Here is a 27,702-nt window from a genome sequence, read left to right as displayed (position 1 = left end):
TAACCCTCCCAGCCCTGAGTAACGCAGTAGTAACATTAATACCCCACCTGTCACTATCGATGACTGCGTTCACCACGTCTTTCCTCCCGTTCTGCAGAGCTTCGTGCAGAAAGGAGCCGTCGTTGTTGTTTAAACAGATGTCTGCACCCCGAGCCATCAGGAGGCGCACCGCAGCAACGTGACCTGCTTTCGCCGCCAGGTGCAGGGCCGTGCTCTGCAAACAGGAAACAGAATTAAGTAGGTTTTTCTACACATTTGGATAGATGTTAAACCCTCTGATTTAATTGTGATGCAAACCCCGTCCTCGTCCGTTTTATCCAGTAACTTGATGTTGGCTGACAGCAGGATTTCCATCGTCTGTGTGTATCCTTCGGAGGCAGCGTGGTGCAGACACGTCCAGTCCTTGTAATCACTGTGAAGTAGAGGACAGGTTTATGGAATAACTTCTATAGTGCAAAGTTATTGGTGACAGTGTTTAAACTGCACATTTTTCTGGAGTTACGGATCCTAATGGAAATGCTCATATGGTGTTTTATAAAAAGTGAATTTGTCATTTGTTGTGGGTTTTCCTACAAATGTACAGCAGTGCAGAAGGTGTTTATTAAAACGACCTGTTAACGTGAAGGATAAGATTCTGTTTGGGGTCCGATAAGGGGCAACTCATAAAATTGGCATAAGTTACGTTATAATAGCATGTCAACAATAAGTCAGGTAGTTTAGTGAGACATTAAAATGGGTGATTACCTGTGCTGTTTTCACATCAACGTGCATTACCATTTTTAGGATAGTACGAACAGTGAATGAACGAAAAGCCTGAGACAAGACTAAAATAACTGCTGCAACCACTGCAAGTGTCTCGTAACTCAAGCGCACATGGATGACAGCATGTCTTTTTATGTCTGTGCATGTTTTCTTCTGTTTCCCCGTGCGTTTACCTGTGGAAGAGGGCTCCTTTGCGCAGCAGCAGCTGGACCATCTTGGTGTGGCCCTCTTTGGAGGCGAGGTGCAGAGGTGTCAGGCCTCGCTCGTCTCCTTCGTTCAGAAGACGAGAGTCCGTGATGGTTTCCAGTAACCGCTGACACGTGTTGATGCGCCCGAACCTTAGAGAAGAGGAAAGATTCAAAGAAGTGGTGGGTTGTTGATCTCTGAAATGAACATTTTTATGTTTAAGAAAATGTATAAAGAAAGCGTAATCAGACAGTATGAAGTTGACCTTTGATTGTGTTCTGGTTTTATGTTTCAGCATTTGTAAACAACTGAAAGAACATTACTTTATTTTACTTTTTTGTGTGTGTGTGTGTGTGTGTGTGTGTGTGTGTGTGTGTGTGTGTGTGTGTGTGTGTGTGTGTGTGTGTGTGTGTGTGTGTGTGTGTGTGTGTGTGTGTGTGTGTGTGTGTGTGTGTGTGTGTGTGTGTACGACATGGTTTAGCAAAGGTGTGTGTAGTTCCGTCTAATCCAAAAATGTATATATCCACAAGTAGCAACAAGCTTGACTCCAACACAAATATGTCTGAGGTAAGTTTGGTTGACTCTTTACTTAAAGGGGACCTATCATGCAAAATGCACTTTTGTACGTCTTTTCTACATGAATATGTGTCCCCGGTGTTCCAGGGAACTCACCAAGTGTCAGAAAACACAACCCTCTCTATTTTCCTCCATACCCAAATCTCTAAAAAAGGGGCTGCAACGGATCTGATAAAAACTGATCCAGATTTGAACACTGTCCTGACGTCAGGACGGTGGCGCTACGGCTATTGGGCCAACTCCACCAATCAGGAGGAGACAACCACGGCCATTGCCGTTCGAAAGCGCTGGAGACGCTGTAGTACATATGCCAGGCCAGTAGATGGTGCTGTTCTCACTGAATCAGCCCTTGCAAAAACAGAGCTAACATTTTTCAAATAGAGCGAAATGAGGCATGGCTAAAATGCATGATCTGTTTGGTATTTTAAAAAAAAAAGTATAAATATGCCTTATATAGGTATGGTCCTACACTATATTATTCAAATATAGCATGATAGGTCCACTTTAAACAAAAGGTATCAGTACAAACACATATTTGCAAAGGTCAAAAAACTATATTGCTCCGTGATTTTTTTTCTCCTTCTAATTACTAATATTTCAGATTATACATTTGAACATATGGCTCCTACAGTGTGTCCTCAATTATTGTACCTGTGTGTGTGTGCGTGCGTATGTGTGTGTGTGTGTGTGTGTGTGTGTGTGTGTGTGTGTGTGTGTGTGTGTGTGTGTGTGTGTGTGCGCATGCGTGTGTGTGTGTGTCCTCGTGCAGCTGCTTTTTATACGAGGTCAACAGCAGAGCACACGTAAGATTATCTCCTTCTCCCTGCTCCTTTTCGGGTACGGTGTGTTTATCGAGGAATGTTTTGTAAGTAATAGTTATGCATTAAGTTGTGCATACCATGAACGGAACAAATACAAATGAAATGTTGGAGCTTGATGCTAAAACCCACTTAAGATATGGGAGCATGCATAGTGTCTTTCTTTTAGAGAATAGCTTTAATATTAAGGAGAAAGTGAAGCCCTCTTCTTCCTTGTCTTAAAACCCCAGCCCTCTGTAACAAGTGATCGATCAATGAGACCACAGGCGTTATACAAGTGTTAGCACATTTGATCAGAGAAGTTTGAGAAGTGTCACAGATGCTAATATTGACAGTATGGCTGCATTTACTTTCTACACAACGCAATTTATGTTCTGCTTTTAGAATACTTTCTTAAAATGCATGAACCTGCAGGTAAAACACAGTGTAGGAGTTACAGTGTCAACTTTAACGACTCATTCTCTGCAGAGGACATAAACCGAGGCGACTCTCTGATCTCTCTTTGTCTCTGAACCTTTTAAGCGGGTCAGCAGCACTTTGTGTCGCCGCGTTGGGAATAAATGAGATCTCGACATGATATCACAGCGCGGCCTTCATTTGCCCTCTGGCTCTAACGAAACAGACGTACATGATAGAAAAATCCATAACAATAATGTTAGATGTCCTCACTCTATTAGTGACACTTCCTCTCATGTGCCCGCTAATTGAATTCTATTCTTGTCGCAGTTCCTTTAGGTCACTAAGCGTAATAGCTGTCACAGCGATTAATCTTGAGAAGGGTTTTGTGAGCTGGGATTTCTCGCTGGATTAAAACAACAGAGCAGGAAGGAGACAGTTTCAAATGTCGACACGTTGCTTATTTTTCATCTGACCACTGTTGTTCAATTACAGAGATGAAGGTATTGGCTTCAGGAGGACGGTAAGTCAAAGTCCTCTGAAGGGACGGTTAGGATTAATGCCTGTGGTCTCATTGATCGATACATAACACTTGTTACAGAGGGATGGGGTTTTAAGACAAGGAAGAAGAGGGTTTCTCCTTAATAATAAAGCTATTCTCCAAAAGCAGAACATTAATAGCGTTGTGTAGAAAGTAAATGCAGCTTTTCTGCTAAACTAAATGATATAGCTTGCACTATAAAAGGAGCAGAGTGCATGCTCTCATACTGACAATATCAGCATCTGTGACACTTCTCAAACTTCTCTGATCAAATCTGCTAAAACTTGGAGGAACTTTGAGTGAGAATCAGGTCAAAATTAGCATAGTTTAGCCGGAGGATATGTGGAGTCATGCCCTCGGGGACCAATGGAAACTCACTGAGCGGCGAAGTGCAGAGCGGACTTCTTGTCCTTGGACTTGCAGGCGAGGCCCACTTGCCCCGAGAGACCGAGCATGTTCTTCACACAGTCGTGGACCCCCAGTCTGCAGGCGTAGTGCAGCGGGGTGCAGCCGTCGTTATCCTCGCAGCTCAGGAGACCCTTCACACTGCTCAGCTGAAGACACACACACACACACAGATGGTTAGAAGTCACAAATGCAAAATATTTAAAATGCAGAAGCTGTGATTTTGTGACACTAGGGTTTTAACCCTCCTGTTGTCTTCGGGTCAAATCTGACCGATTTACTACTTTCATCAATCATAACTTTTTTGTTTTACATCCGATTGCATTAAGGGTTCATGATATCCTTCACAGTAGACATTTGAACATATAGAAATTGCTGATCACCACTTTCATTGAATTTTGGATGATTTAGTCAACTTTGTAACACACACACACACACACACACACACACACACACACACACACACACACACACACACACACACACACACACACACACACACACACACACACACACACACACACAACACACACACACACACACACCACACACACACACACAACACACACACACACACACACACACGGGTCTAAAGCAACAATGGAGATATGGTTGTTTCCATTGTTGTCATTGTCTCAGTTTAGGATTCCTTTAGTGTTTCTCTCGTTTATCCCTGTACGATGTTTGGCTGACGCTAACATTTGCTCATCTTGTTTCTCTGATAACTTCAGACACAGATGTCTCATTCCTTAAATCCTTAGTTGGTCGGAAAAAGCCCCAAGATCTTTAAACTGCATCAAAAGTCAATTTTTGGACAGTTTCTGGCAGATGACGCAAAGGGGATACGACACCATCACAGGAGAAGAGAGAAACTGTCACCTTCCTTCAAATAAGTCATATATCAGGGTTTGCAAATTGTTGGAGGTATTTGGGTTAAAGTAAGTACACAACTTAACTAAATATAGAATAGCAGTCTTTTTTGAGATTTCAATGCAGAAGTATGCTGCAGGAAGCATGCTCAAAACAACAGGCACTTGATACACAGGGTTCATACACTTTTTCACCAATGATTTTCAATGACTTTTCCATGACCTTTACCTAATTTTCCATGACCAAAGAAATTACTCTTTCTCAGCGGTACCACTGAAAATGGTTTATTTTAACATGGAACAGGAAAATAAGGTCTGCATATGAAACATGTTGTGCCTAATCTAAAACAAATCCAATAGGCTTACTAGCTTCTACACGCTAAAGCAACTAAAATCTCTCACCAGCAAAACACCTCGTCAGTTAAATGCCATTTTATGTTTCATTACTATACGATACAGTATTTATTATCATTATAGTATTACTATTTCGGCTATTAGATAAAATATAAATTATATTTGATGCAACTTTAGTTACATTTCCATGACTTTTCCAAAACTTTGGGAAAAATATTGTTTTCCAGGGCCTGGAATTATCTTTTTGAATTTCCATGACTTGTCCAGGTTTTTAATGACCGTAAGAACCCTGGATACATAACTTCTACCACATATGCAACCACATATAAAATAATATTGTAATGTAAGGAATCAGTGCAGATACGGATTGATCTCATGCACATTATCAAGTGCAGATATATAAAGGCATATGTGTAATTGGGTAGATCATTTGTTTATATATAATTTGTAAGTCAATGATATTTTTGTTTATCAATTTGATACTGCTTAAGTTTGTACAATATCATAATTATCTTGTTTCATTTCATTATTATTATTATTTTGGTAATTTGTGTACCTTAATCTAAAGTGTTACCTTGTTTTTTGTATTATTGTTTTATACGTTTGAAATCAAATCAAATCAAAAGGCCTTTGGGTAAAGCTTGTGGTGTTTTAAAGGGTCCCATGGCTTGCTGAGAGTAAAATGAAGTCTCAGATTGATGAAGGGCTTTACGGTCATTAAATCGTGTTAACGAGCTCTCTCTGATGCTCGTACCTGCAGGACCTCTTCAGGGAGGTTCTTCAGGCCTTTGGGCTGGAGGATGGCCAGATGAAGGAAGTTGCAGCCGCATCGGTCTCTCACGTTCACGTTCGCCCCTGAAGACATTAACAAAAGGGTTTTACAGAGAACATGAGCATACAGTATAGCTGGGGGCAAAGTACAGTAGAGTTATTGATGGATTATTGAACCAAAGTGTCAGGGGCCCCCTTACTCAGAGACAACTAGGAAGAGAAACAACATCAAACGATTACACAATAATGTGAGAGAGACACAAAGCAGCTACAAACAGACTTTAAATGACTTAAACTGACTATTAAGACGTACAGAAGATCAATAAGGAGAGGCTAAACTATAAAGTCGACATGTCGAGCTATGATGTAGAAGAGACCCTAACCCTAACCCCAAGGAAAAGACCTAAAATGACTGCAAAGTAACACAAAATAGGTTCAAATGGCTACAAAACAGACGCAAAGGGACACAAATGATCTCAAAGTTACTATAAAAATACATAAAATATCAAAAAAAGACTCACAATGAACACAAAGAGACACAAAACCACTCAATTAGAGAAAGTCTGGCTTCTGCAGTTCTGTGCTTTATGGCTCCCATTGTCTCATATGCCGTGTCTTCATTTGGACATCTCTCTTTAGTAAACTGCCATTTTGCACAATGTAAACACAGGAAGTGAAGACTGTGAAGTGTTAGCTGTCTTGCTCGCAACAATATCATTAATGGTAGCAAATGGTGGCTTTTTGTCAGCACAAGTATAGTATGTAAAAAAACACATGTATACATTTTAATTTGGATAGTGCTGTTTTCATTGGAGCAACCTTAGCTTCAGTACAGGTAGCCAAGATGGCGCTCAATGACGGTGAGAAGCGCTCCACACTTTTGACCTTTATTAGGGCCATTTATTCTGCATTTTGCCAGGCTTCTCATTGGAGGAAGTACATAAACATAGGTGCAGAAGTAGGAGAATTAAAGAACGTTGCACAGTGCTTCTGATAGCAACGTTTCTGATAGGGCCGTGGGTGTAAAGCCAGCCCACATTTCAGATATTATGTCATATCGGATGCAAATCTGTATCAGCTCCGTTGTTCCCCCGGAGGAGAAAAGAGAGGGTTTTATTTTCTGACACTGCGTGAGTCTCCTGACACACCGGGGACACATTTATGTAGAAAGGACGTTAAAAAGTGCATTTTGCAGGATAGGAGACCTTTAAAAGTCTGTTGTGTGTCTGACCTGTGGACAGAAGAAGAGCGACGGTCCTCCACGCTCCACAACTCGTGGCCAGCAGCAGAGGAGAGTTTCCTTTACAGTCCAAGCTGTTCAGATCTGCACCCTGAGGAGCATTCATTTAAAAACACAACACATGAGAGCATGGGTGAGTTATAGGATGTGCATTTAACGTAGTTGTTGAACTGGATCAGAGAGAGTTGTCTGAACAAAGCACAGGAAGGAAATTATTTACTGAATAAATAACGCTTCTCGTGATGTCAGATGTGTAACGTGAGAGGTGTGCACAAGTGATCATTCAATTAAATGCAAATATATATATTGGTTTTAAAGCTTAGCAAGACGGGAAATTCAGATTTGGCCTCATCTTGGAAACATTTGAAATATTTACGACCCTTTAACAAGATTTGTATCACCTCTGTTAATTAAGGTGGTTATGTGTTCTAAAAGCCAGATTTCAAATATTTGTAATAGCACAAAAAGGGTCACAATGAAAGAGACATCAACACATTTTATTTATTCAATCTATTTTGTGTTTCTTTTCACATCTTACTTGCCGAAAAAAGGGATTATTTTGTAGTGATTGTCGAGCTGACACACCAATAGCAAACTTCTGATGAGATTTTCTTTTGTTTGACTGAAGTGAGGTTTTAATGGTTTTAGTTTTAATAGTTATAGTCAATAATGTCAGGCTGCTTTGAAAATAACGTATTGATTGTGTGTGAATTCGTATAATTCTTTGTTTGAAGGAATGAAAAAACATATTGGACCTGTGAGTAATTGAATTGAGGTTATTTATTAATTTACGGTTTGTTTTCAGCTGTGTTTTCCTCCTCTGCTCAGTCTCACACCTGCTCTGAATCAGCCTCGTTAGTCCTTCCTGCTGCAGAGTGTTTCAGCCAATCAGCTCTCTGCTTTTTCTCATGCCTAATCACCTCATTCCCCACACCTGAGCTCCTCCACCTGCACCTCATCACCTCTTCAGAAAAGTAAGGATGTAAGTCCTGCAGTTTCATGGCAGACACTGGCCGTTTCTCAATCGCGAGGATATTGGCTTCCAAGACAATATTTCAAGGATGCTACGTCATCGAGTGCCGCCGAAGGACTGTTCCAATCTCCAGTATACTTGGAATTCCACCGAGGCCGCGTCCTTGGTTTGGGGGAAATTTCGAGGCTGCACATGGGTAGACTTCGCGTCCTTAAAATCCCCACAATGCTTTGCGCACGGACCAATTTCCCCAAATCTGTGGCGGAAGATGTAAGAGGCGGGGCCTCTCATATGACGCACACTTGCTCGCCTGTTCCACTCTTCGTTTTCCGAATAGCAGGAAGTATTCTTGCCTTGCTTCTGAAGCAAGATGCTCGGCTCGGCTGTGCTACCAAGCCAGCATCCTCGCGATTGAGAAACGGCCTCTGTTTCATTGGTTAGCTTCTGTTAGGGTCAGTTTTGCCTTGTCTTTCTTCTATTTCCTTTTTCCTGTATTCCCCTGCTTCACTCTTCATAACACAGATCATGTAGCTAACATTAGCTTGCTAGCTACAGTCAATCCATCTATCTATCCATCTATCTATCGTGGAAACAACATGGATATATATTGTCTACTTTATGGCTTAATTTGATTGTTCTAAATCTAATTAAAATGTCAAAGCATGATCTTTGGTCCCGAGTGATTTGAATCTCTGCACAATATTTCGTGATTTCAAAGATAAGCTGCTCTGTGTGCAGAGTTTATTTCCTACTGCAGTGTTTGCTCACAGAATGAGGAGATTAAACATGAGCTGAGCAGCTTCTACCTAGCAACACAGTCCTGTTAAAACGCTCGATGAAGTGCAACAGGTGGTGTATGAGCAATAGGTAGCATTTAACATTGAACCCATCAAGAGGTGTGCTTTAAATAAGTCAAAATGTCCGAATAACCAAAGTGGAAACGAATAGGAGAAACAGATGGAGAAGAGCACGTTCATTTGCAGAATGGGGGCATTTATTACGGACCAAAAGCAGTTTTTCTTTAAAAGCAATTACTCTCAATTAAAAGCCGGAAATTAATAACCCAGTCCTCAGTATTGATGTTAGGAGTGTCCTGTGTGTAACAGCTGTTGAGTGTGTGTGAGTGTGTGTGTGTTATTTACCAAAGAAATGAGGTACTCTGCCAGCTCTTTGTGGTCAAATATGGTGGCTCTGGAAAGGTAAACACAGGAGTTGTAAACGGGCCTCAGAGCGTGACTCGTGTTTCAGAGGATGATCTGACTCTGGATCTGCCTCGTCACGGTGACACAACAATCATCATGTTTTATCTCCTGGACTTCAATGAAACTGTATTCTGCTGACTATATACTTCTTTATGTAATCTTTAACAGGCAGGTAGGTCTTCTTCTGTGCTAACCAAATAGCTTTCAGATCAAATCAACGTGGGAAGCACATCTTTATTAATTATTCATATTATTTTGAGTGTCCCCCAGCTCATTACTCTGCCAGACAAACCCACAGAGTTTAATATGTGTGTTGCTCTTGTTTGTCACAGTGTTATAGTGTTACAGCAGATATTACACATCGAGACAAACAGTGGTGTACGTTTTAAAGGGGCTTAGCTATCAATTAATTGAATCAATGCACACTTAATGCAAAGTATATCTCAACTCGCGAGTAAGTTAACCAAAAGTGAAATATTCTGACTGGCTGCAAAACATGAGGCATCCTTTTGTGTGAATTACAATACATACAACATTTAACCCTTATGTTGTGTTCGGGTCTCCCGTGACCTGTTTCAAGTTAAAATGATATACTAACTACGCTCTAGTTTTTTGTATCGCAACAAGGCTTCATGATATCCTCCACAACAGATATATAAACACTACAAAACTGATTTTAACAATTTTAGCCAAGTCTGAAGGTCTCTGTTCGGGTCTGGGGGATACCCAGCAGAATTGTTTTGGGTGACTCGGGGTCCCATTTGGCCCAATCAAGATTCATCTTTGCCTTTAGACACCCCTCCCCCACCCCCCTTCATCCACTGTAACAATAATTTAAAACTTTTCTTGGGGAGATTGTAATCTAATATGAGTCTATTATAGTCAGATAACGTAATGATCCACTGTCTTCACTATAGGAAATATGAGTGAATTGAATCACATGTTTTACTTAAATATGTGGTGTCATGTTTTTTGGGCCCATCAAATAAAATGACTGTACGGTTATGAATGCATAATAAGTTAGTTATGATGTAGTTAAAACAGTATTGGATGATAGTCATTCTTTTTGAGTGTTTTGGACTGAGATAAATCATGTGTCAAAATTGCACCATGAACGGTAACAGCTTTCGAACACAACACAAGGGTTAAGAAAACGTCCCCCTTCTTTCTGGACTCCCTCCATCCCCTCAAAGGTCAACTCTGTCAAGATAGTGAGCCATTGTTCAGCAGTAAAGAGGAAGAATAGAAAAAGTGACTCTCCAGCTTTCTTTGAATGGAGAGCATGTGTTTGCAGGAGTCTAAAACATAATCTGAGGAACCCTGTTAGAGGGAGAGAGTCTGGAGGAAACACAGGGAGACTTTTAGCCTCAAAGGTCAACTATGTCAATATAGTGAGTCATTTTTCAGCAGTGAAGAGCAAGAGAGAAAAAGTCTACAAAATAATCTGAGGCCCCCTGTTAGTGTGAGAGAGAGTTGTGCCAGAGTTATAAAAATACAATAAACACAGCAGCATAATAAAAAACTGTACACTAACAGTACCATTGAAGAGATTAGTGTAAAATATCAAATACATTGGAGGGGGGGCTCACCTGTGGAGAGGCGTCTGATTGGCTCCATCCTTCAGGTTGATGGTTTCTTCCACTCGTTCTACAGAGGAGAGCATCAGCTTCACGACCTCCGTGGCTCCCTGCGTGCACGCCAAGTGGAGCGGAGTCGACCTGTCATGCTGCATAACATGGATCCATTACACGTGAAAACATAACAAACATTCACCTGCAACCAGAGGTGGGAAGTAGTGGAGTACAAATACTTTGTGACTGTACTTAAGTGCATGTTTCTGGTATCAGTACTTTACTCCACTACTTATTTTTCTGACCACTTTTTACTTTGACTTCTTACATGTTGAACTCAAATACCTGTACTTTCTACTTCTTACATGTTGAACTCAAATACCTGTACTTTCTACTTCTTACATGTTGAACACAAATACCTGTACTTTCTACTTCTTACATGTTGAACACAAATACCTGTACTTTCTACTTCTTACATGTTGAACCCAAATACCTGTACTTTCTACTTCTTACATGTTGAACTCAAATACCTGTACTTTCTACTTCTTACATGTTGAACCCAAATACCTGTACTTTCTACTTCTTACATGTTGAACTCAAATACCTGTACTTTCTACTTCTTACATTTTGAACACTAATACCTGTACTTTCTACTTCTTACATGTTGAACACAAATACCTGTACTTTCTACTTCTTACATGTTGAACACAAATACCTGTACTTTCTACTTCTTACATTTTGAACACTAATACCTGTACTTTCTACTTCTTACATGTTGAACACAAATACCTGTACTTTCTACTTCTTACATGTTGAACACAAATACCTGTACTTTCTACTTCTTACATGTTGAACCCAAATACCTGTACTTTCTACTTCTTACATGTTGAACACAAATACCTGTACTTTCTACTTCTTACATGTTGAACACAAATACCTGTACTTTCTACTTCTTACATGTTGAACACAAATACCTGTACTTTCTACTTCTCACATGTTGAACACAAATACCTGTACTTTCTACTTCTCACATTTCCCAAACAGGCTGGTTCCTTTAGTTTGAATGTGTGTTTGGTGGCGTGATCATTATTATTTAGAGTCATTGCGTGCCTATTGATTTGAACACGATCCGTGTATCCATCATTTCCTGGTCTTCTCTAAAGAAGAGGGACCAATGGAAACGTTGTCATGTTGCCGTTGTTCAGCATGGAAACATTCATTAGCTAACAATGACATTATTGTTCTATTAATATAAAGGGAGGTCAGGTACTCTTTAAAACAGCTGCTAGTTATGGGTACTTTTTACTGAAGTACATTTCAAAGCCCTCTTTACTTTTACTTGAGTAAAGAAGTTTAGTCAGTACTTCTACTTTCACCAGAGTATTTTTAAACACGAGTATCTGTACTTCTACTTGAGTAAAGGATGTGTGTATTCCTTGAAGAAGGGATATTTAGATAAATCAGATCTTGTAATTAGCTGGGAGAAAACTAATTGTGAACTATATTTCAAGAATCAGGAAATGTTGTGTTACAAAATAAGCCGCAAATACTCAAAAGTTTTGTGTTTTCTGATGTTCGTTGGTGATTTTCCAATAAATATGTTTTTAAAAAATGTGTTTCATCTGAGATACAACTCATAAGATAATTTGACTTAACAAGATGAAGCATTGTCTAAAAACAAGACCCGATATCTCACTGCAGTGTTACTTCTGAAGTTATTATGTCTTATATCAGGTGTGTGAGTTGTGCGTAGGTGTTCAGATCAGGGGGTCACAGGTTCAAACCCCACTGCAGTCAGCATGTCGTTGTGTCCCTGAGACACTTCACCCCAAATTGCTCCTGTGGGGATTGTCCACAGTGTTGAGTATGTAAGTCGCTTTGGATAAAAGCGTCTAACAAGCATCATGTAATGTAATATGTAGAGACATATTCTGACTAGATATTAGACAAGATTTTTTGTTTTTGAAGTGCATGTCTGAGAGCCAAACATAAAAACAACCCACAGGAATTAGTATGCATGCATGTACTCACTACTACACTCTCATTTTGTACTCTTCCCCTGTGTAACATTAGCAGAGTCTCTCCCAGACTCACAGGCTGTAACACAAGCCTTTAATGAGATAACCAGTGAGTGCAGATCAATTGAACAAATCAGAGCTATTATTGTCCTCCAGCTTCAGTGAGACATAATAACCATCGTACCGAGAAGGGTGACACGCTCTGACAGAACAGACACGCTTTACAGGTGTACACTGATGAGATTTTGAGTCAAAACACAATGCAAATGTGAGCAAACATGCAGACAGATAGATGTGTGTATTATGCAGCTTCCAGGATTTGTTTAGACCGCAGACAACCACATGTTTCTGCCTTTCTTGCATGACAAGATGCATTCGTTAGCTAACAATGACATTATTGTTCTATTAATATAAAGGGAGGTCAGGTACTCTTTAAAACAGCTGCTAGTTATGGGTACTTTTTACTTAAAGGTGGGGTAGGTAATTTTGAGAAACCAGCTCGAGATCGCTAGAATTTGAAAATACACAACCGGAGAAAATCTGCCACTTCCTTCCAGAGCCCCTCCTCCAACACACACGAACGCGCACATGACCAATGAGGGCACGAGATAAGTTTGTGCACAGATGGAAGGCTGACAGGCAGGTAGGCCATCCAATCATTTTAGCCGGGCCGGCTCAGATGATTGGTCGTACTTTTTACAGTACTACGGCTTCCACAGATGATATTTTTTTATGGATTTTTTGTCAAAGCACTTAAGATATTCATTGCTATCGGGATGTTCATGGAACATACATGGAATATAACAAAAATTCCATGGAATATAACAAAAAGTGTATCTCGAGCCAGTTTCTCAAACTTACCTACCCTACCTTTAAGTACATTTCCAAGCCTCTTTACTTTTACTTGAGAAAAGGATGTGTGTACTATTGTCATCTCTGGTAGATTTACATACTATATGTGTGTGTAGTTTATTCACCTGTTGCTGGTCCACTTTGGCCCCTTTAGCGATGCAGAAGGTGATGGCCTCGATGTTTCCTCCTCGTACGGCCAGGTGCAGAGGACTGCTGTTGGACTTGTCCAAGTAGTTGATGTGAGCCGTGATGTCGTGGCCTGCCTTCGAACCTGACAGCAGACATTTAAATCAACGGTTTCAATAGTGAATGATGCACTGAATACTTAAGAGGCTCATAATGAAGGTTTCCTAGTTTGCAATTGAAGTGGTTCTCCAGGGAAGACAGCTATCTGAGAAAGGTAGGAATTAAAAATACGTTCATTTAGTCAAGATCCCATTAAAGTTCCCAGGACATTTCGTTGAATTAAAACGTTCCTTCAACCCATTCTTGTCTGACTTTCTAAAGACAAACTAGGATTAAGCAATTTAGTACTCTGACGTGTCACAAAGCCAACTTCCTGACTTTATTATTTAGCTTTTCCTGTGAGTAACTGTCCATTTGGATTTGTAAATCCACCAAACCCAGCTGAGCAATCTCCTCAATACCATAAATATTTTGTGCTCTGACTAATCCTTCCTCCAACAACAGAAGATTTTCCAAGCAGACCCCCCACTGTGGATAAACAGTGTCAGTGTGTGTGTACAGAGAGGCACTTTCTGCTAAATGTCTCAGAGGTGAACTCTCTCCTGTATTACTGTGTATGACCTCGTACAAACTTTCTCATTCTCCTCATCACTAAACTCTGTGTGATAGATCAATCTGTGGTGTCATACCGGCGTTCAGGATCACCTCCATGGCTTTTTTTGCACCGGAGAAGGCAGCTGCGTGAACGGGGAAATGTCCGAGTTTGTTTTGTTTGCAAAGCTTCGCTCCATACTTTATCTGAGAGACAAAACAAGAGACAAATCTGAGACAGAGACAGTATAAAGTATAAAGAAGAGCCTCATAACGTACAGAAACACTGAATGAATGCAGGACCCTGAATGCATCATCTGGAAAAGATGCTGCTCCAAAAACAACTTAAACAATAATGAAAACATGGTGTTTTCACTTGAAATAAGTACAAAAATCTGCCAATAGAACAAGTGAGAATGAGCTTGGTAAGATTTCTTGAAATAAGACGGGATATTTAGATAAATCAGATCTTGTAATTAGCTGGAGAACTAATTTAGAACTACATTTTACCACAATCAGGAAATGTTGTGTTATAATATAATCCGCAAATACTCAAAAGTTTTCTGTTTTCTGATCAGATGTTTTGACTTAACAAGATGAAGCATTGTCTAAAAACAAGACCTGAGGCCTGTACTACGAAGCTGGTTCAACCTAACCTGGATATGTTTGAGTTAGCCGGTTGGCCCAATCCAAAACATACGCGCTCTCGCTAAACTGTACTACGACGCTGGTTATCAAGTGGATCGCTCAAGCCAGCCGTGTCCTATCTAGTTAGGTGCGCGTTCACATGAAAGGGGTGGTGTCTGGAGCATTCGACCAATCACAAACACGGACAAGCGTACTGACAGCGCAGCGTCATACTTCCTGAATGAAAAGTGAACTTTAATATTAGTCAAATATGAAGAAGTTAAACTTTAAACATCCATGACTTAAACACTTTATCCAGGATCAAAGCCACATAGCTGCACCTGCAAGGTGAATACAGCTGGTAACAGAGAAAGTGTTTGAATGCGTACATTAACAGGTTTATGATATCACTGCCCCGTCCAAGACACGATCTGACTTTAATTACATTTGACTCGAGTGTTTCGTCAACTTAATGTGTTGCTTAAAATAATACTTCTGCATACAGTATGTGACACTGTGAGTGTTGCACGGCCAGATACGGCTCAGCTGACTCAAATAAGGAAATATATGATACATTATGATGTGATATGATATGAATGATAATGGGACACATCGACGTCTGCACTCACAGTGCCGCGGACTGTACTTAATGTTACTCTGATCCGGTTACTTATGTTGTGGCAGATATTTAAGTAAGCTTTCTTAACGCTAATGTTATAATAGTCAGATTGCTCTGAAGATGGGAGGGGATATTCTATTAATGTTCACGTTCACACAGTCAGTTGATTTTTGCCGGCCGTCTTTCCTGCAACGGCAGTTTTTCTGTATTTCCTCTATCCTGTAATATGAATTGATCGCTTTAAACTCCGCACACGGAGCTCTGATTGGTCAGCAGGCAGTGCTTTCACTGAGTTGATCTCTTAGCCTGCAACCTAACCTGCTCCGGAGCAGGTTAGCCGCTCAGCATAAGTTACCATGGAAATCTAGCCCGCTAAAAAGAGAACCAGCGTCGTAGGACCGGAAAGCCCGAGATTTCCCTGAAGTTAGCCGGCTAAGCGAAAATCCAGCTTCGTAGTACAGGCCTCTGATATCTCACTGCAATGTTACTTCTGAAGTTATTATGTCTTATATCAGGTGGAGAGACATATTCTGACTAGATATTAGACACATATATTTGGCAAGATTTAGAGTTTTTGTAGTGTACACACCAATGTGCTGAGAGCCTCGTAGTTATTGAGGGAGCAGGCCAGGATCAGAGGGGTGTTTCCCAGATCTCCCTGCAGATTGATGTCCGTAGTGCTGTGGGACAGGAGCAGCTGCACACACACACACACACACACACACACACACACACACACACACACACACACACACACACACACACACACACACACACACACACACACACACACACACACACACACACACACACACACACACACACACACACACACACACACACACACACACATTTTAACGTCCGTTATGTGTCAGGCTGGTGCTGCAGGGATGACGGGACAAGGTCTCTTTGAGAAGATGACACTTTGTCAGATTTGGAAATAGTTGTCAGTCGACTTTACAGCTGCAGGAGTGACGGGTCCTTGTGTTGTAAAATATGTGATAACATGACTCAGCAAATACCTGTCTGTTCTCAAGGTTCAGAGGGGATTTATTGTCATTGTTAAATGCAATGCAGTTGTTGTTGTTGTCTTTTTATGCTAAGGATGGTGATAATTTGTAAACATCCAAGGTGATCATGAGCCAGGATGTTCAGGAAAGTCAGGTGACGGAGTATAAAGAGTGAGAAAGTCTGCGTGGGGAGGATGTCAACAAAACTGTGTGTGTCCGGAGGGAAACATACGTCAACATTTGACCTTACGTTACGTAACTTATGTACTTAGCAAACGTCACAAGTGTATGTCAAGTAATAACATTATTGTTTTAGCCTCAACCACAACCTTTTCCTAAACAAAGTACATTTGTTGACCAGTGGAAAGGTTTGTGTTGCTGGGCATTGATAAACTATTGATATGGTGGCGTTTAGGAGGAAAGAAGCTGCTCTGTTGTCTGAGCAGCAGACACTGAACAGACTGAGGCTTTTATACATTCGAGTTGATGAAACAAACGTAGTGTTACGTTGGGTTTCCTGTTACAATACAGGTCTATTAGTGCAACTAAAGCTTGGTTTGAGAAAGTCATTCAGTACCTCCTGTGTGTCAGTAATTGGAACATGTTGAATTGTATTTTATCTCATGGAAAAGTAAGGCCCTACCTGGTGTTAAGACTGAGAGAAAAACATGCTCAAAGACCCTGTAGCATGCGTTTGATCTGTGATTCAGCTCTGTATTTACTGTGAGGATTGACTGGTGCACAAAGGAGTCTGCATTATTATAAATATACGTTATTTAGTCCGTTCCCCTCACCTCCACCAGGTTGTTGTGCCCCAGGCTGAGGGCCAGGTGCAGCGGGGACATCAGGGCCGTGTTCAGGAGGTTTGGGTCCGCCCCGAGGTCCAGAAGCGCCCGGCAGCTCTCCGCCCGGTTCCTCTCCACGGCCCAGTGAAGAGGCACGTTCCCATGCTCATCACAGCTGTTCACACCTGCCACACACACACACACACACACACACACACACACACACACACACACACACACACACACACACACACACACACACACACACACACACACACACACACACACACACACACACACACACACACACACACACGTTTATATGTTATTGTGTTGTTCAATACGGGAAATTAAGAGTGGTAAAACAGAAATGATTGGTCATACAGCTTTATGGTGATTCACACACACACACACACACACACACACACACACACACACACACACACACACACACACACACACACACACACACACACACACACACACACACAGACACAGACACAGACACACACACACAGACACACACGTTTCCACCTGAGTGTGTGATGGATGGCAGATTGTTCTCACCCTGCGCCTCGATGACAGAGTTGATGAAGAGGATGAGGGGGATGTGTTCCCCCGCGGCGGCGTGATGAAGAGGAGTCGCTCCAGATTCATCTTTCTCACTCAGGACCTCAGGGCTCTTCCTCACCAGGTTCTCCAGCAGCGCCAGGTCCCCCTTCTCAGCCAACTGTGACAAAAAAAAGACGTAATATGTTAGGAGATAGGTCCCCGGCTTGAGCTTCAATCTCAGGATCCATGTATCTGTGATCCTCTCCAGAATGGAAGGAGTCATCACATACAGAGCATCAACTAGTTCCTGAACAGTGTCCTTCACATGCTGATATCCAAGAGAGGGAGTTACACAGTCACAAGATGGAGGAATAGAAAGCAGTATTCAATGTTTACTTCAGATTAGCTCCACGTCAGAAATGAGCATGCTTGTCATATGTCTATCTCCATAGAGGCTGAATCATCATGTTAATCACATAGCTATCATATGCCTCAAACAGTCCTGATGCTCTTCTAGGTAATCACACATCCTGTCATGTTCACAGCTACAGTTGGGATACCTTTGTTATGATGTGTACTCTCATGTTGGAAGAGTACATTCACTATTTTCCCAACATAATACAATCAACAGAAAGTGATCCGTTCTCCATTAGTGCGGCTCTGATTTCATCAAAGTGAGAATTGATGCCGTGCAAACAGGAAATGACAGCTTCAAGTCTCTCGTCTCTGTTGCAATAAGTTAATTACGTGGTCTTTTAATGAGATTTTTGGTGGTTTTTCTCAACCATGTGTATTATTCACCATGAATGGTTCTGGGTGGGAGTTGTCCACAGGTTATAAATCATTCTGTTTAGTGAAATGTTCATATTTAAAGCTGAGTTTTACAAACATTGCAAAGCCACTTTCTTTTGGGGAAACAATTGTCCTTTAGAGACACAGGCGCCATAGAAAGTGTAACCCAATTCTCAGCCCAGTTTAAATGAACTTGTGTTACACAATTACACAACAGATGAGATGTCATTAGGTTTAGTCTTCATGATGACTTCTGTTAAGGTTACAGAGGGTCAGGATTACTGGGGGGGGGGGGGGGGGGTTATATAAACACTCCTTATGCTGTTAATACTTAGAGAGAGAAACAGCATCTTTGTGGCTTCTCTTTCTCAATCCTTTAAAACCATAAGTCCAAATCTGTGTCCCCGTGATTTTCTGAAATACATACGTTTGTGTTGTTTCTGGCACAAATAGAGTTAGCATGCAATTAGCACAATAACCATTAGCACATGAAGGATGATCGAAACTGATCCCAGTGATCATGCATCCTTTGAGCCATCATCTCAAAACATTCGCTTGCACTATTTTATTGTTTTATGTCCTATATCCTCCTGGGAACCGAGGAAAAAAAGTGTCGTCCAATTATTTTTATTTTTATTTTCCTAGCTATTTAGGGTTAAAAAAACATCTTGCAATTTAGACTTTTTTTAAATAAATTACATTTTAAGTGTTACAGTATGTAGAGGACGTCAGGACCATTTTATTGTGAAAAGACAGCCTTAATTAAAAGATAAACTATGTAACGTATTATGCTTATAGAATGATATTAATACAAGAATACATTCACCTTTATTTAAAACATAAATAAGTAATTGATCTGAACATTGCTGGATATTTGATTACTAAAAAAACTAGTTTGGTTTTTGGTGAATGCTGCCAAATCTTCAAAGACTTTGTAGTCAATAGCCGCTTTCACACCAAGTACTTTGCCGTACTTAGTTCCCAGCACTTAGTTCCCAGCACTTAGTTCCCAGCACTTAGTTCCCAGCACTTAGTTCCCAGCACTTAGTTCCCAGCACTTAGTTCCCAGCACTTAGTTCCCAGTACTTAGTTCCCAGCACTTAGTTCCCAGCACTTAGTTCCCAGCACTTAGTTCCCAGCACTTAGTTCCCAGCACTTAGTTCCCAGCACTTAGTACCCAGCACTTAGTACCCCCATGGAACTAAAGAGCAGATCGCGTTCACACCGGAATAAGTCCCTGAGGGAAGATTACGCAAATGAAGCCACTGACGTCACTTCTTCTTCTTCTGCTTTGGGTTTACTGGCAGGCCGCAAACAACTTCACGGCGTATACTGCCACCCGAAGTCCCCGGCCGGAAGTCCCCGGAGTTGAGGACTGGCTTCAGTAGAAGCTGCTGGGACTCCCAGCGACTAAAACGCCAGAACGCCGACACCTCCTCATCACTCCACCGCTCCCATATTTTTTTTTGTGTTGCCATAAGTTAGTCTCTCTCCGTTGGTGCGCGGGGCTAATGCTAATGCTAATAATGCTAATGCCAGCAAATACAATGGCGGCTTCACAAAACTTTTCCGAGTTTTACGGGGCGTGGTTTGCAATTCGCCCAGCCAATCAGAAATTGGAACTTTTTTCTCCCCAGGAAAGTCCCACCTCTCTAGCAGGCACTACAAAGGGGGGAAAAGTTTTCATGAACTAAGTTCTCTTTTTGGTGTGAATGCAACATCCCAGGAACTATCGGAACTAAAAGGGAAAAGTACTCCGGTGTGAAAGCGCCTATTGTAATGGGAAAAGTACTTAATTGGACCCCAGTCTGCACGGGCTGTAGGGTCGTCTTGACTAGTTTTATGGGTGTGGTATCCAGTTTATATTCATGTTGCACTGTTGGAGGAGCCTGTTCTTACGTTTTTCATTGCCATATCTACACTGCACGGACAATAAAGCCTTGAATCTTGAATCCTGTATGCAAAACGATGCATTCAATGGTCAAAATGTGACAGACATGCATGTATATCCCATTAACATTTTGACCAGTACAGCTCATGCAACTATCATAACTTTTAATGTTGGTGCATTGGATAATAACACTTGTTTTGAAACATGAATGTATGGTTTTGGGCGACCTTTTTAAGACTTTGATGAGGCTGTAAAGTCCCATAAAGGTTTTGTGATGATTGCATGAACACTTGAGACAAAAGAGCCAAAGCAATTGTTCGAATTTAAAGAAATGAATAGAATTTGGTGCCACTCATTCTCACCTCGAATACATCTAGAGGTGCCAGGGCTTGATCCTCGTCTTCAATCACGTACGTGTAAGAACTGGTCTGTCGGGTCAGATCTCTGCCAAAGTTCATCACTCAGCGGAGACTCAGCATGAGGGGAGTCTGAAAAAAACACAAACACACACACATGGATGCACACAGAGGTGGGAAGTAGTGGAGTACAAATACTTTGTTACTGTACATTTTTCTAGTATCAGTACTTTACTCCAATACTTATTTTTCTGACGACTTTTTACTTTCTACTTCTTACATTTTGAACACAAATACCTGTACTTTCTACTTCTTACATGTTGAACCCAAATACCTGTACTTTCTACTTCTTACATTTTGAACACAAATACCTGTACTTTCTACTTCTTACATGTTGAACCCAAATACCTGTACTTTCTACTTCTTACATTTTGAACACAAATACCTGTACTTTCTACTTCTCACATGTTGAACCCAAATACCTGTACTTTCTACTTCTTACATTTTGAACACAAATACCTGTACTTTCTACTTCTTACATGTTGAACACAAATACCTGTACTTTCTACTTCTCACATGTTGAACACAAATACCTGTACTTTCTACTTCTTACATGTTGAACACAAATACCTGTACTTTCTACTTCTCACATGTTGAACACAAATACCTGTACTTTCTACTTCTTACATGTTGAACCCAAATACCTGTACTTTCTACTTCTTACATGTTGAACACAAATACCTGTACTTTCTACTTCTTACATTTTGAACACAAATACCTGTACTTTCTACTTCTCACATGTTGAACACAAATACCTGTACTTTCTACTTCTTACATGTTGAACCCAAATACCTGTACTTTCTACTTCTTACATGTTGAACACAAATACCTGTACTTTCTACTTCTTACATTTTGAACACAAATACCTGTACTTTCTACTTCTTACATGTTGAACACAAATACCTGTACTTTCTACTTCTTACATGTTGAACACAAATACCTGTACTTTCTACTTCTTACATGTTGAACACAAATACCTGTACTTTCTACTTCTTACATGTTGAACACAAATACCTGTACTTTCTACTTCTCACATTTCCCAAACAGGCTGGTTCCTTTAGTTTGAATGTGTGTTTGGTGGCGTGATCATTATTATTTAGAGTCATTGCGTGCCTATTGATTTGAACACGATCCGTGTATCCATCATTTCCTGGTCTTCTCTAAAGAAGAGGGACCAATGAAAACGTTGTCATGTTGCCGTTGTTCAGCATGGAAACATTCATTAGCTAACAATGACATTATTGTTCTATTAATATAAAGGGAGGTCAGGTACTCTTTAAAACAGCTGCTAGTTATGGGTACTTTTTACTGAAGTACATTTCAAAGCCTCTTTACTTTGACTTGAGTAAAGAAGTTTAGTCAGTACTTCTACTTTCACCAGATTATTTTTAAACACGAGTATCTGTACTTCTACTTAAGTAAAGGATGTGTGTACTTTTGTCATCTCATGCACATAACAGCAGTTTTAATATCAGCGTATATGAAGCATGCTCAAGCTGTAGAGTGTGATTTCACTGAGAGGGCAGATAACTCTCTCCACGAGGGGATTCGAGCTCAGTGACTTTGTCTTTTACCCTGAAGGGCATTCAGATCCAGAAAAGCAATTATGTTTGTTCTCAGCAGGGGGGCGGCGGGTAGATTCTTTGTCCCAGGTGTCATTGAGTGATCCTGGGCGAGGGAGATTGAGCGGGAGCGTTGTAATTGTATCAGTCACTTCAAAAGGCCAAACAACAAATGGCATTTTGGGTGGGCAAATTACTCCGGAGAGTTCTCATTGGAAACCCCCCCCCCCCCCCCCCCCCGACCTTATGCAGTGTGAAGTGTGACGGATCACTGAGGTTTTTACCCTTTGTTGGTGGAAGGCATTATGTTTTGTTGCCTTCTTGATTTACAGTGCAGACTGCGTTCAAATATTTAAGCAAAACTGCACGGGTCAGTTCACCTGAACGGACGGGCTAATGCTCTTTTCTTTTAGCCACAAAAGGACCATTTGTAGATCAGTTACCCTCATGTTACCTTTCATTTAGGGGAAAGGTTTGTCAATGAAGTCTTGGTTAATGGTGGCTGAGTTTTAACAACTAAACTATTTAAAAACATCTGTTAACAAACTCTCTGCCTCACACAACACTTTTGTGCAGGTGTGCTACTCGTTATTAAAACTATTGTAGTGAAAATGCATGTGTTTGAAAGTAGTAGGATATATACTTTAATGCATGAGTTGTGTGAGAGTTGGCTGCTTTCGGACGCTCAATTCAAGATTTCAAGAGATGTTGCCGATTTTCGCTTCAGACGACTGTGGTGAATAGATGACGCAAGCTACATCTTCTAGGAGATTTGGTGACGCCTCATATTATAAAGACAACCCCCTCTTTGCTCTAACCAAACCCCCCCATTTTGCATCAATTCATCAAGACTTTTTCTCTGTTTTTTGGTTCGTTGTTCACCGTGAAAGCGTGCAAGAACATCAGAATATTTCTCCGTTAGTAGATCAATAATGAACTCTGACCACTGTGAGCTGATCTGCTTCCTTTGTCCTCAGGCAGCGCTGCACATTACTAAATCTCCTGAGCAGTAATTGAAGAGAAAGTAGAAATATTTCTCTGACTCAAGGCTTCAGGGGACTCACAACGATTAAAAAGATTCACACACCTGTCTGTAATAAGAAACCCAATGTTTTCCATTATGACCCATCAATATTTCAGAGCCTCTACTCTGAACCCACCAACGTCTTCACCACAGTGTTTTTAAAGGATGACAGGACTTCCTGCTACGGTAAAACCATGCATTCTCCTTTTCTAATTTGATGAAACCCGCAGCATGTCCTCCTCCCATCACTTCCCATCAGCCTCGGTAAATACGTGTCATTGTGTGTCTGTATGTGAGCCTCTCATCTGTTTGCAGACGATGCAGGAAGGCCGCTAATGGCCACTCGTAAACACATTTACTAAAGCTGGAAAACAAATATAATCACATTTAACAAAGACTGTATATATCTGTATGCAAAGCATTCGTCTTACAGTGATTACATGTAACCGTACAGGAGTATTAGTCACACATATGCTCATAAAAAACGACTTTACATATAAAAAAGTTGAATAATTTATGGATTTCTTATTAAAAATGGGGTTTTTTGCTGCAAAGAATTATAATCACATGTAAAAACTCACATTCGATACTGACTATGGAGCATACAAGTGATTATATAACTTGAAATATGAATAAATCAATGCTGGTCTTTAATGAAAACAATATATTTAATAGGGAAGTTTGCAGCCGCGCTAAATGTGGACACTTGTTGGATCTCTCACTGCCTCAAATTACATCATATATTTTCAGTTTTTGAGTGAAGTTCCAGCTGAAGCTTCAAACTTTAACATATTTTCCACAATAAACAGCTTTGTCAGCATCTAAAACACTCCTAAAATCGTGATTAAGGCTTTGAGTTTCCTGATCATTCGCAGTAAAGTTCCCACATTGATTAGAGTAGAGTTGTAGTACTCACTGTGTGTGATGCTGGAGATGAGCTGCAGTCAGATGTTCTCCTCTCGCTCACGCTGGGCTTTAAATAGTGGAGAGGCAGCTTCTGGCTCTGATGGAGGCAGGACACTTCCCCCTGTGACCAGACACTCACTCTGTATGTGTGTCTGGAAACCTGACACTGTCGTTAGGAGGGGGGAAATGTGAAAAAACATCCCTTTTAGTCACAGAAGAATACATGTACATAGCCAACAAGATGGCTTTTAATCACAGTTTTTTACTTCAATCCTTTCTCTTAATGCCGAGGATTTTGACGTGCATTTGGACTTTTTCCACCATACTCCTAGCTGCTGTTTTGTATAAGTCTGGTGCAAAGTAAAGTCATAATAATAATAATAATAAATGGGATTTTTATAGCGCTTTTCCTAATGCTCAAAGACGCTTAAAAGTAGTCACAGAATCCAGGAAGTGGACACTGGTCGTCCAACAATCGGACGATGGGTAGTTCGATGTCAAAATGTTCGATGTGGAAGATATTTCACCTCAACTTGCTTACAATGGCTCTGCAAAGGGTGTGTAAAAGTGTGTAAATGTGTGTAAAAGTGTGTAAATGTGTGTAAAAGTGTGTCTCCCTGTGCATTTGCCACCTTGTATGGCAGCCTCTGTCTCTGAATGAATGTGTGTGAATTTGTAAATGCTGATGTAACTTATGTGTGCACGTGCCTGTATGTAAGGGTCGCAAACTCTGGAAAAATAGGTCAATTAAGCTTCTCCTGACTCAATCTGTGTTCTGTGAATATGTTTGACTGAAGCTTGAAAGTAACAGACACTTGTTTACATGCAAAAAAACCTACACTCCAGCTTTTTAGTAGTTGCAAATGTTCCAATAAGGCATTCGGTACTGCTTTCAAATATGTATTCTTAATTGATGTCGTCTCTGCTGAGCCAACACACATGTAGACACCATTCAATCAACTCATATTGCTAGGGTCATTGTCACATTTGAGTATATTTTGTCGTGTACGTGGAAGAAAGTGACAACTCTCCAATGCATCTGAATCGATTCTAGTGTCAAACATCTGCAAAGTAAACCAAATCACCCAAAAGCAGTCGTAAACACAGAGGCTGTATGCAAGTGCAAATATGGAGTCTGGCGATGGCATCTGTGCAATATTTTTGAAGTATTTGGACTTGTTTTTTCAGACTGTATATCTTGTATATCCCACACGTTAAGCAGCGCACCTGAGCGTTCATGTCCTTTCCATCAATTCAAATGCTCAGCGCTGACCTTATTGTTAACGGCCTCTTGACATTTCCAACAAGCTGCACCAAACACGGTGTACAGTGTACTGTATATCATCTGTCAAAGCTTCTCCTTATGTGTGAGAGGAGGCCTGCTCTGCTTCTGTTAAAGCAAGTGACCAGAGAGGAGGAAGATGACCTCTAAGACTTCCTTGTTGATGGAAGAGATTAAGGAAAACTCCTCAGGGAATCTCTATCAGGCAGGATTATCAGATAAGGTATATCATTAACTGAGGATTAAACCTGTATTTCTACCAGCATCGTCAAGGGAATAAGTCTCATGTGAGATTGTTGCCTGATGAATAACATTGTGTGTGCGTGCGTGCGTGCGTGCGTGCGTGCGTGCGTGCGTGCGTGCGATGTATGGCTGCATGCATGAGCACTGCCTTATACATGTTGTTATTGAAGTGAGTTGTTGTTCGAAATGTCTTCAACGTGTGTTTTAAGGGTCTGAAACTCATTCAAAATGTAATTATTAAGCATATATTTCCTGTCTGACATCATCCCTGACTTGCAACCTTTGGCACATGTCTGAATGACAACTATAGCAGCTGTTTAATAACTCTTTTAAATGCACAAAAAGCAACCCATTTTGCAGCCGAACAAAAGACAAAGGTATCCATCACAATAACTGTCAGCAGGGATAGCATTAACTCAGATCCGGAGGTCAATCCCAGAGCTAATATTTGCCCGGTTATTGTTCTGCGAGCTTATCTTTAAGGTGTGTTATTGTCCCGGGAGTATTTGCGGAAAAGCCCCACATGCATTAGAAAGCGAGTATTACCTCTGAGCTTGATGAATTACATGGATCATTGGTATTAGATAAATAAGCGTGAGGGGAACATGGACAATATGCCGCTGTTGGTTTAGGAACAGTGCGGTAAGGGGACAGATGAGCATGCTATTTAAAGGCAGAGGATGTGTGTGTGTTTTGACTACATTTGTTTCAGGGATGTGAGTGTGTGTAATGGCTCTGTAATGACGGTGTGTTTTGAATATTCAGACGGGGAGATGTGTGTTTAGCAGTGAAGAGGACACTCTGCTGCACCTGTCCAACTGCTGACGAGACTGAATTCATAATGCACACTGCATAAAATATGTCATTACATGCTCCCACACATGCTAACCCATCCATTTGATACCACTATTACTAATACACATAACAACTTTACTTCCAATTTTACACTTTTGCACTGATTTACATATTGAGTGCTGCAGAACATCTTGAGGCTAGAAGGAGGAACATTTGTGATGCATGTATATTGGCAAAAATACATTCATCAATATGTGAACATTAGTCTATAATCACCACTGCTGTGTTTTTGTCCTCTTGCACCGCCATGTTTCTGCAGCAGCTGTGCGTCATGTAGTTGCTTTTATGACATGTTACTTGATATTTTTACCATTGATTTAGTTATATAACGTGCATATACTTTGCAAAACGTCATTATATTTCCTACACTGTATATAAATCTTGTTTTCTTTTGTAAAATTGGGAGTTTTTATCATTATATGATCATTATTTACGAGGAGTATCAGTGGATTTTCTGCCCCTTTTTTGCACCATTTATTGTTTGTTATATGTCACTTTTTAAACTTCACAAATACATTTGAACATATATTCCGCCCAGAATAGATGAACCAAACTCTGGCTCTTAAAAGGGCTTCGATTGTTTTACCTTTGAAGTAGCAGCACATACACATTTGTTGACAAAAACGCGCCGATTGGAGAAAAAATAAGAGGAAAAATAGGAATAAATTGTTGCTTTTTGAATATTTTGAGTTTTAATTTCATCCCATAGTTTATTAAAGTATTCAGTTTGCCCTAATCTGCAGACTTCCCTCCAGATGCCACTAAACTCTCCATCCTGGTCCTTTAAAAAAAAAATTCTGCATCATTATTGGTTCTCAAAGTGTGAA

General features: G+C 40.6%; 1 protein-coding gene across 1 annotated transcript in view; it reads right to left on the bottom strand.

Annotated features, from left to right (window-relative positions):
• Nucleotides 1-24,550, bottom strand: part of trpa1b (transient receptor potential cation channel, subfamily A, member 1b) — a 39,040-nt gene extending 14,490 nt beyond the window's left edge. Inside the window, exons 1-15 of the mRNA XM_034132431.1 lie at nucleotides 24,506-24,550; nucleotides 20,950-21,075; nucleotides 17,920-18,082; nucleotides 17,362-17,537; nucleotides 16,147-16,254; nucleotides 14,410-14,518; nucleotides 13,660-13,805; nucleotides 10,683-10,819; nucleotides 9,034-9,082; nucleotides 6,910-7,009; nucleotides 5,662-5,762; nucleotides 3,658-3,833; nucleotides 936-1,100; nucleotides 298-412; nucleotides 48-214 (exon numbers count right to left, since the gene is read on the bottom strand). Of these exons, the coding sequence (XP_033988322.1) occupies nucleotides 48-214; nucleotides 298-412; nucleotides 936-1,100; nucleotides 3,658-3,833; nucleotides 5,662-5,762; nucleotides 6,910-7,009; nucleotides 9,034-9,082; nucleotides 10,683-10,819; nucleotides 13,660-13,805; nucleotides 14,410-14,518; nucleotides 16,147-16,254; nucleotides 17,362-17,537; nucleotides 17,920-18,082; nucleotides 20,950-21,045 (1,808 nt within the window). The 5' untranslated portion in view covers nucleotides 21,046-21,075; nucleotides 24,506-24,550. The remainder of the gene's footprint in view (nucleotides 1-47; nucleotides 215-297; nucleotides 413-935; nucleotides 1,101-3,657; nucleotides 3,834-5,661; nucleotides 5,763-6,909; nucleotides 7,010-9,033; nucleotides 9,083-10,682; nucleotides 10,820-13,659; nucleotides 13,806-14,409; nucleotides 14,519-16,146; nucleotides 16,255-17,361; nucleotides 17,538-17,919; nucleotides 18,083-20,949; nucleotides 21,076-24,505) is intronic.
• Nucleotides 24,551-27,702: the final 3,152 nt, after the last annotated feature.

This window comes from Trematomus bernacchii, unplaced genomic scaffold, assembly GCF_902827165.1.
Source record: "Trematomus bernacchii unplaced genomic scaffold, fTreBer1.1, whole genome shotgun sequence".
Taxonomy (NCBI): Eukaryota; Metazoa; Chordata; class Actinopteri; order Perciformes; family Nototheniidae; genus Trematomus; species Trematomus bernacchii.
This window is presented reverse-complemented; position numbering and strand designations above follow the sequence as displayed.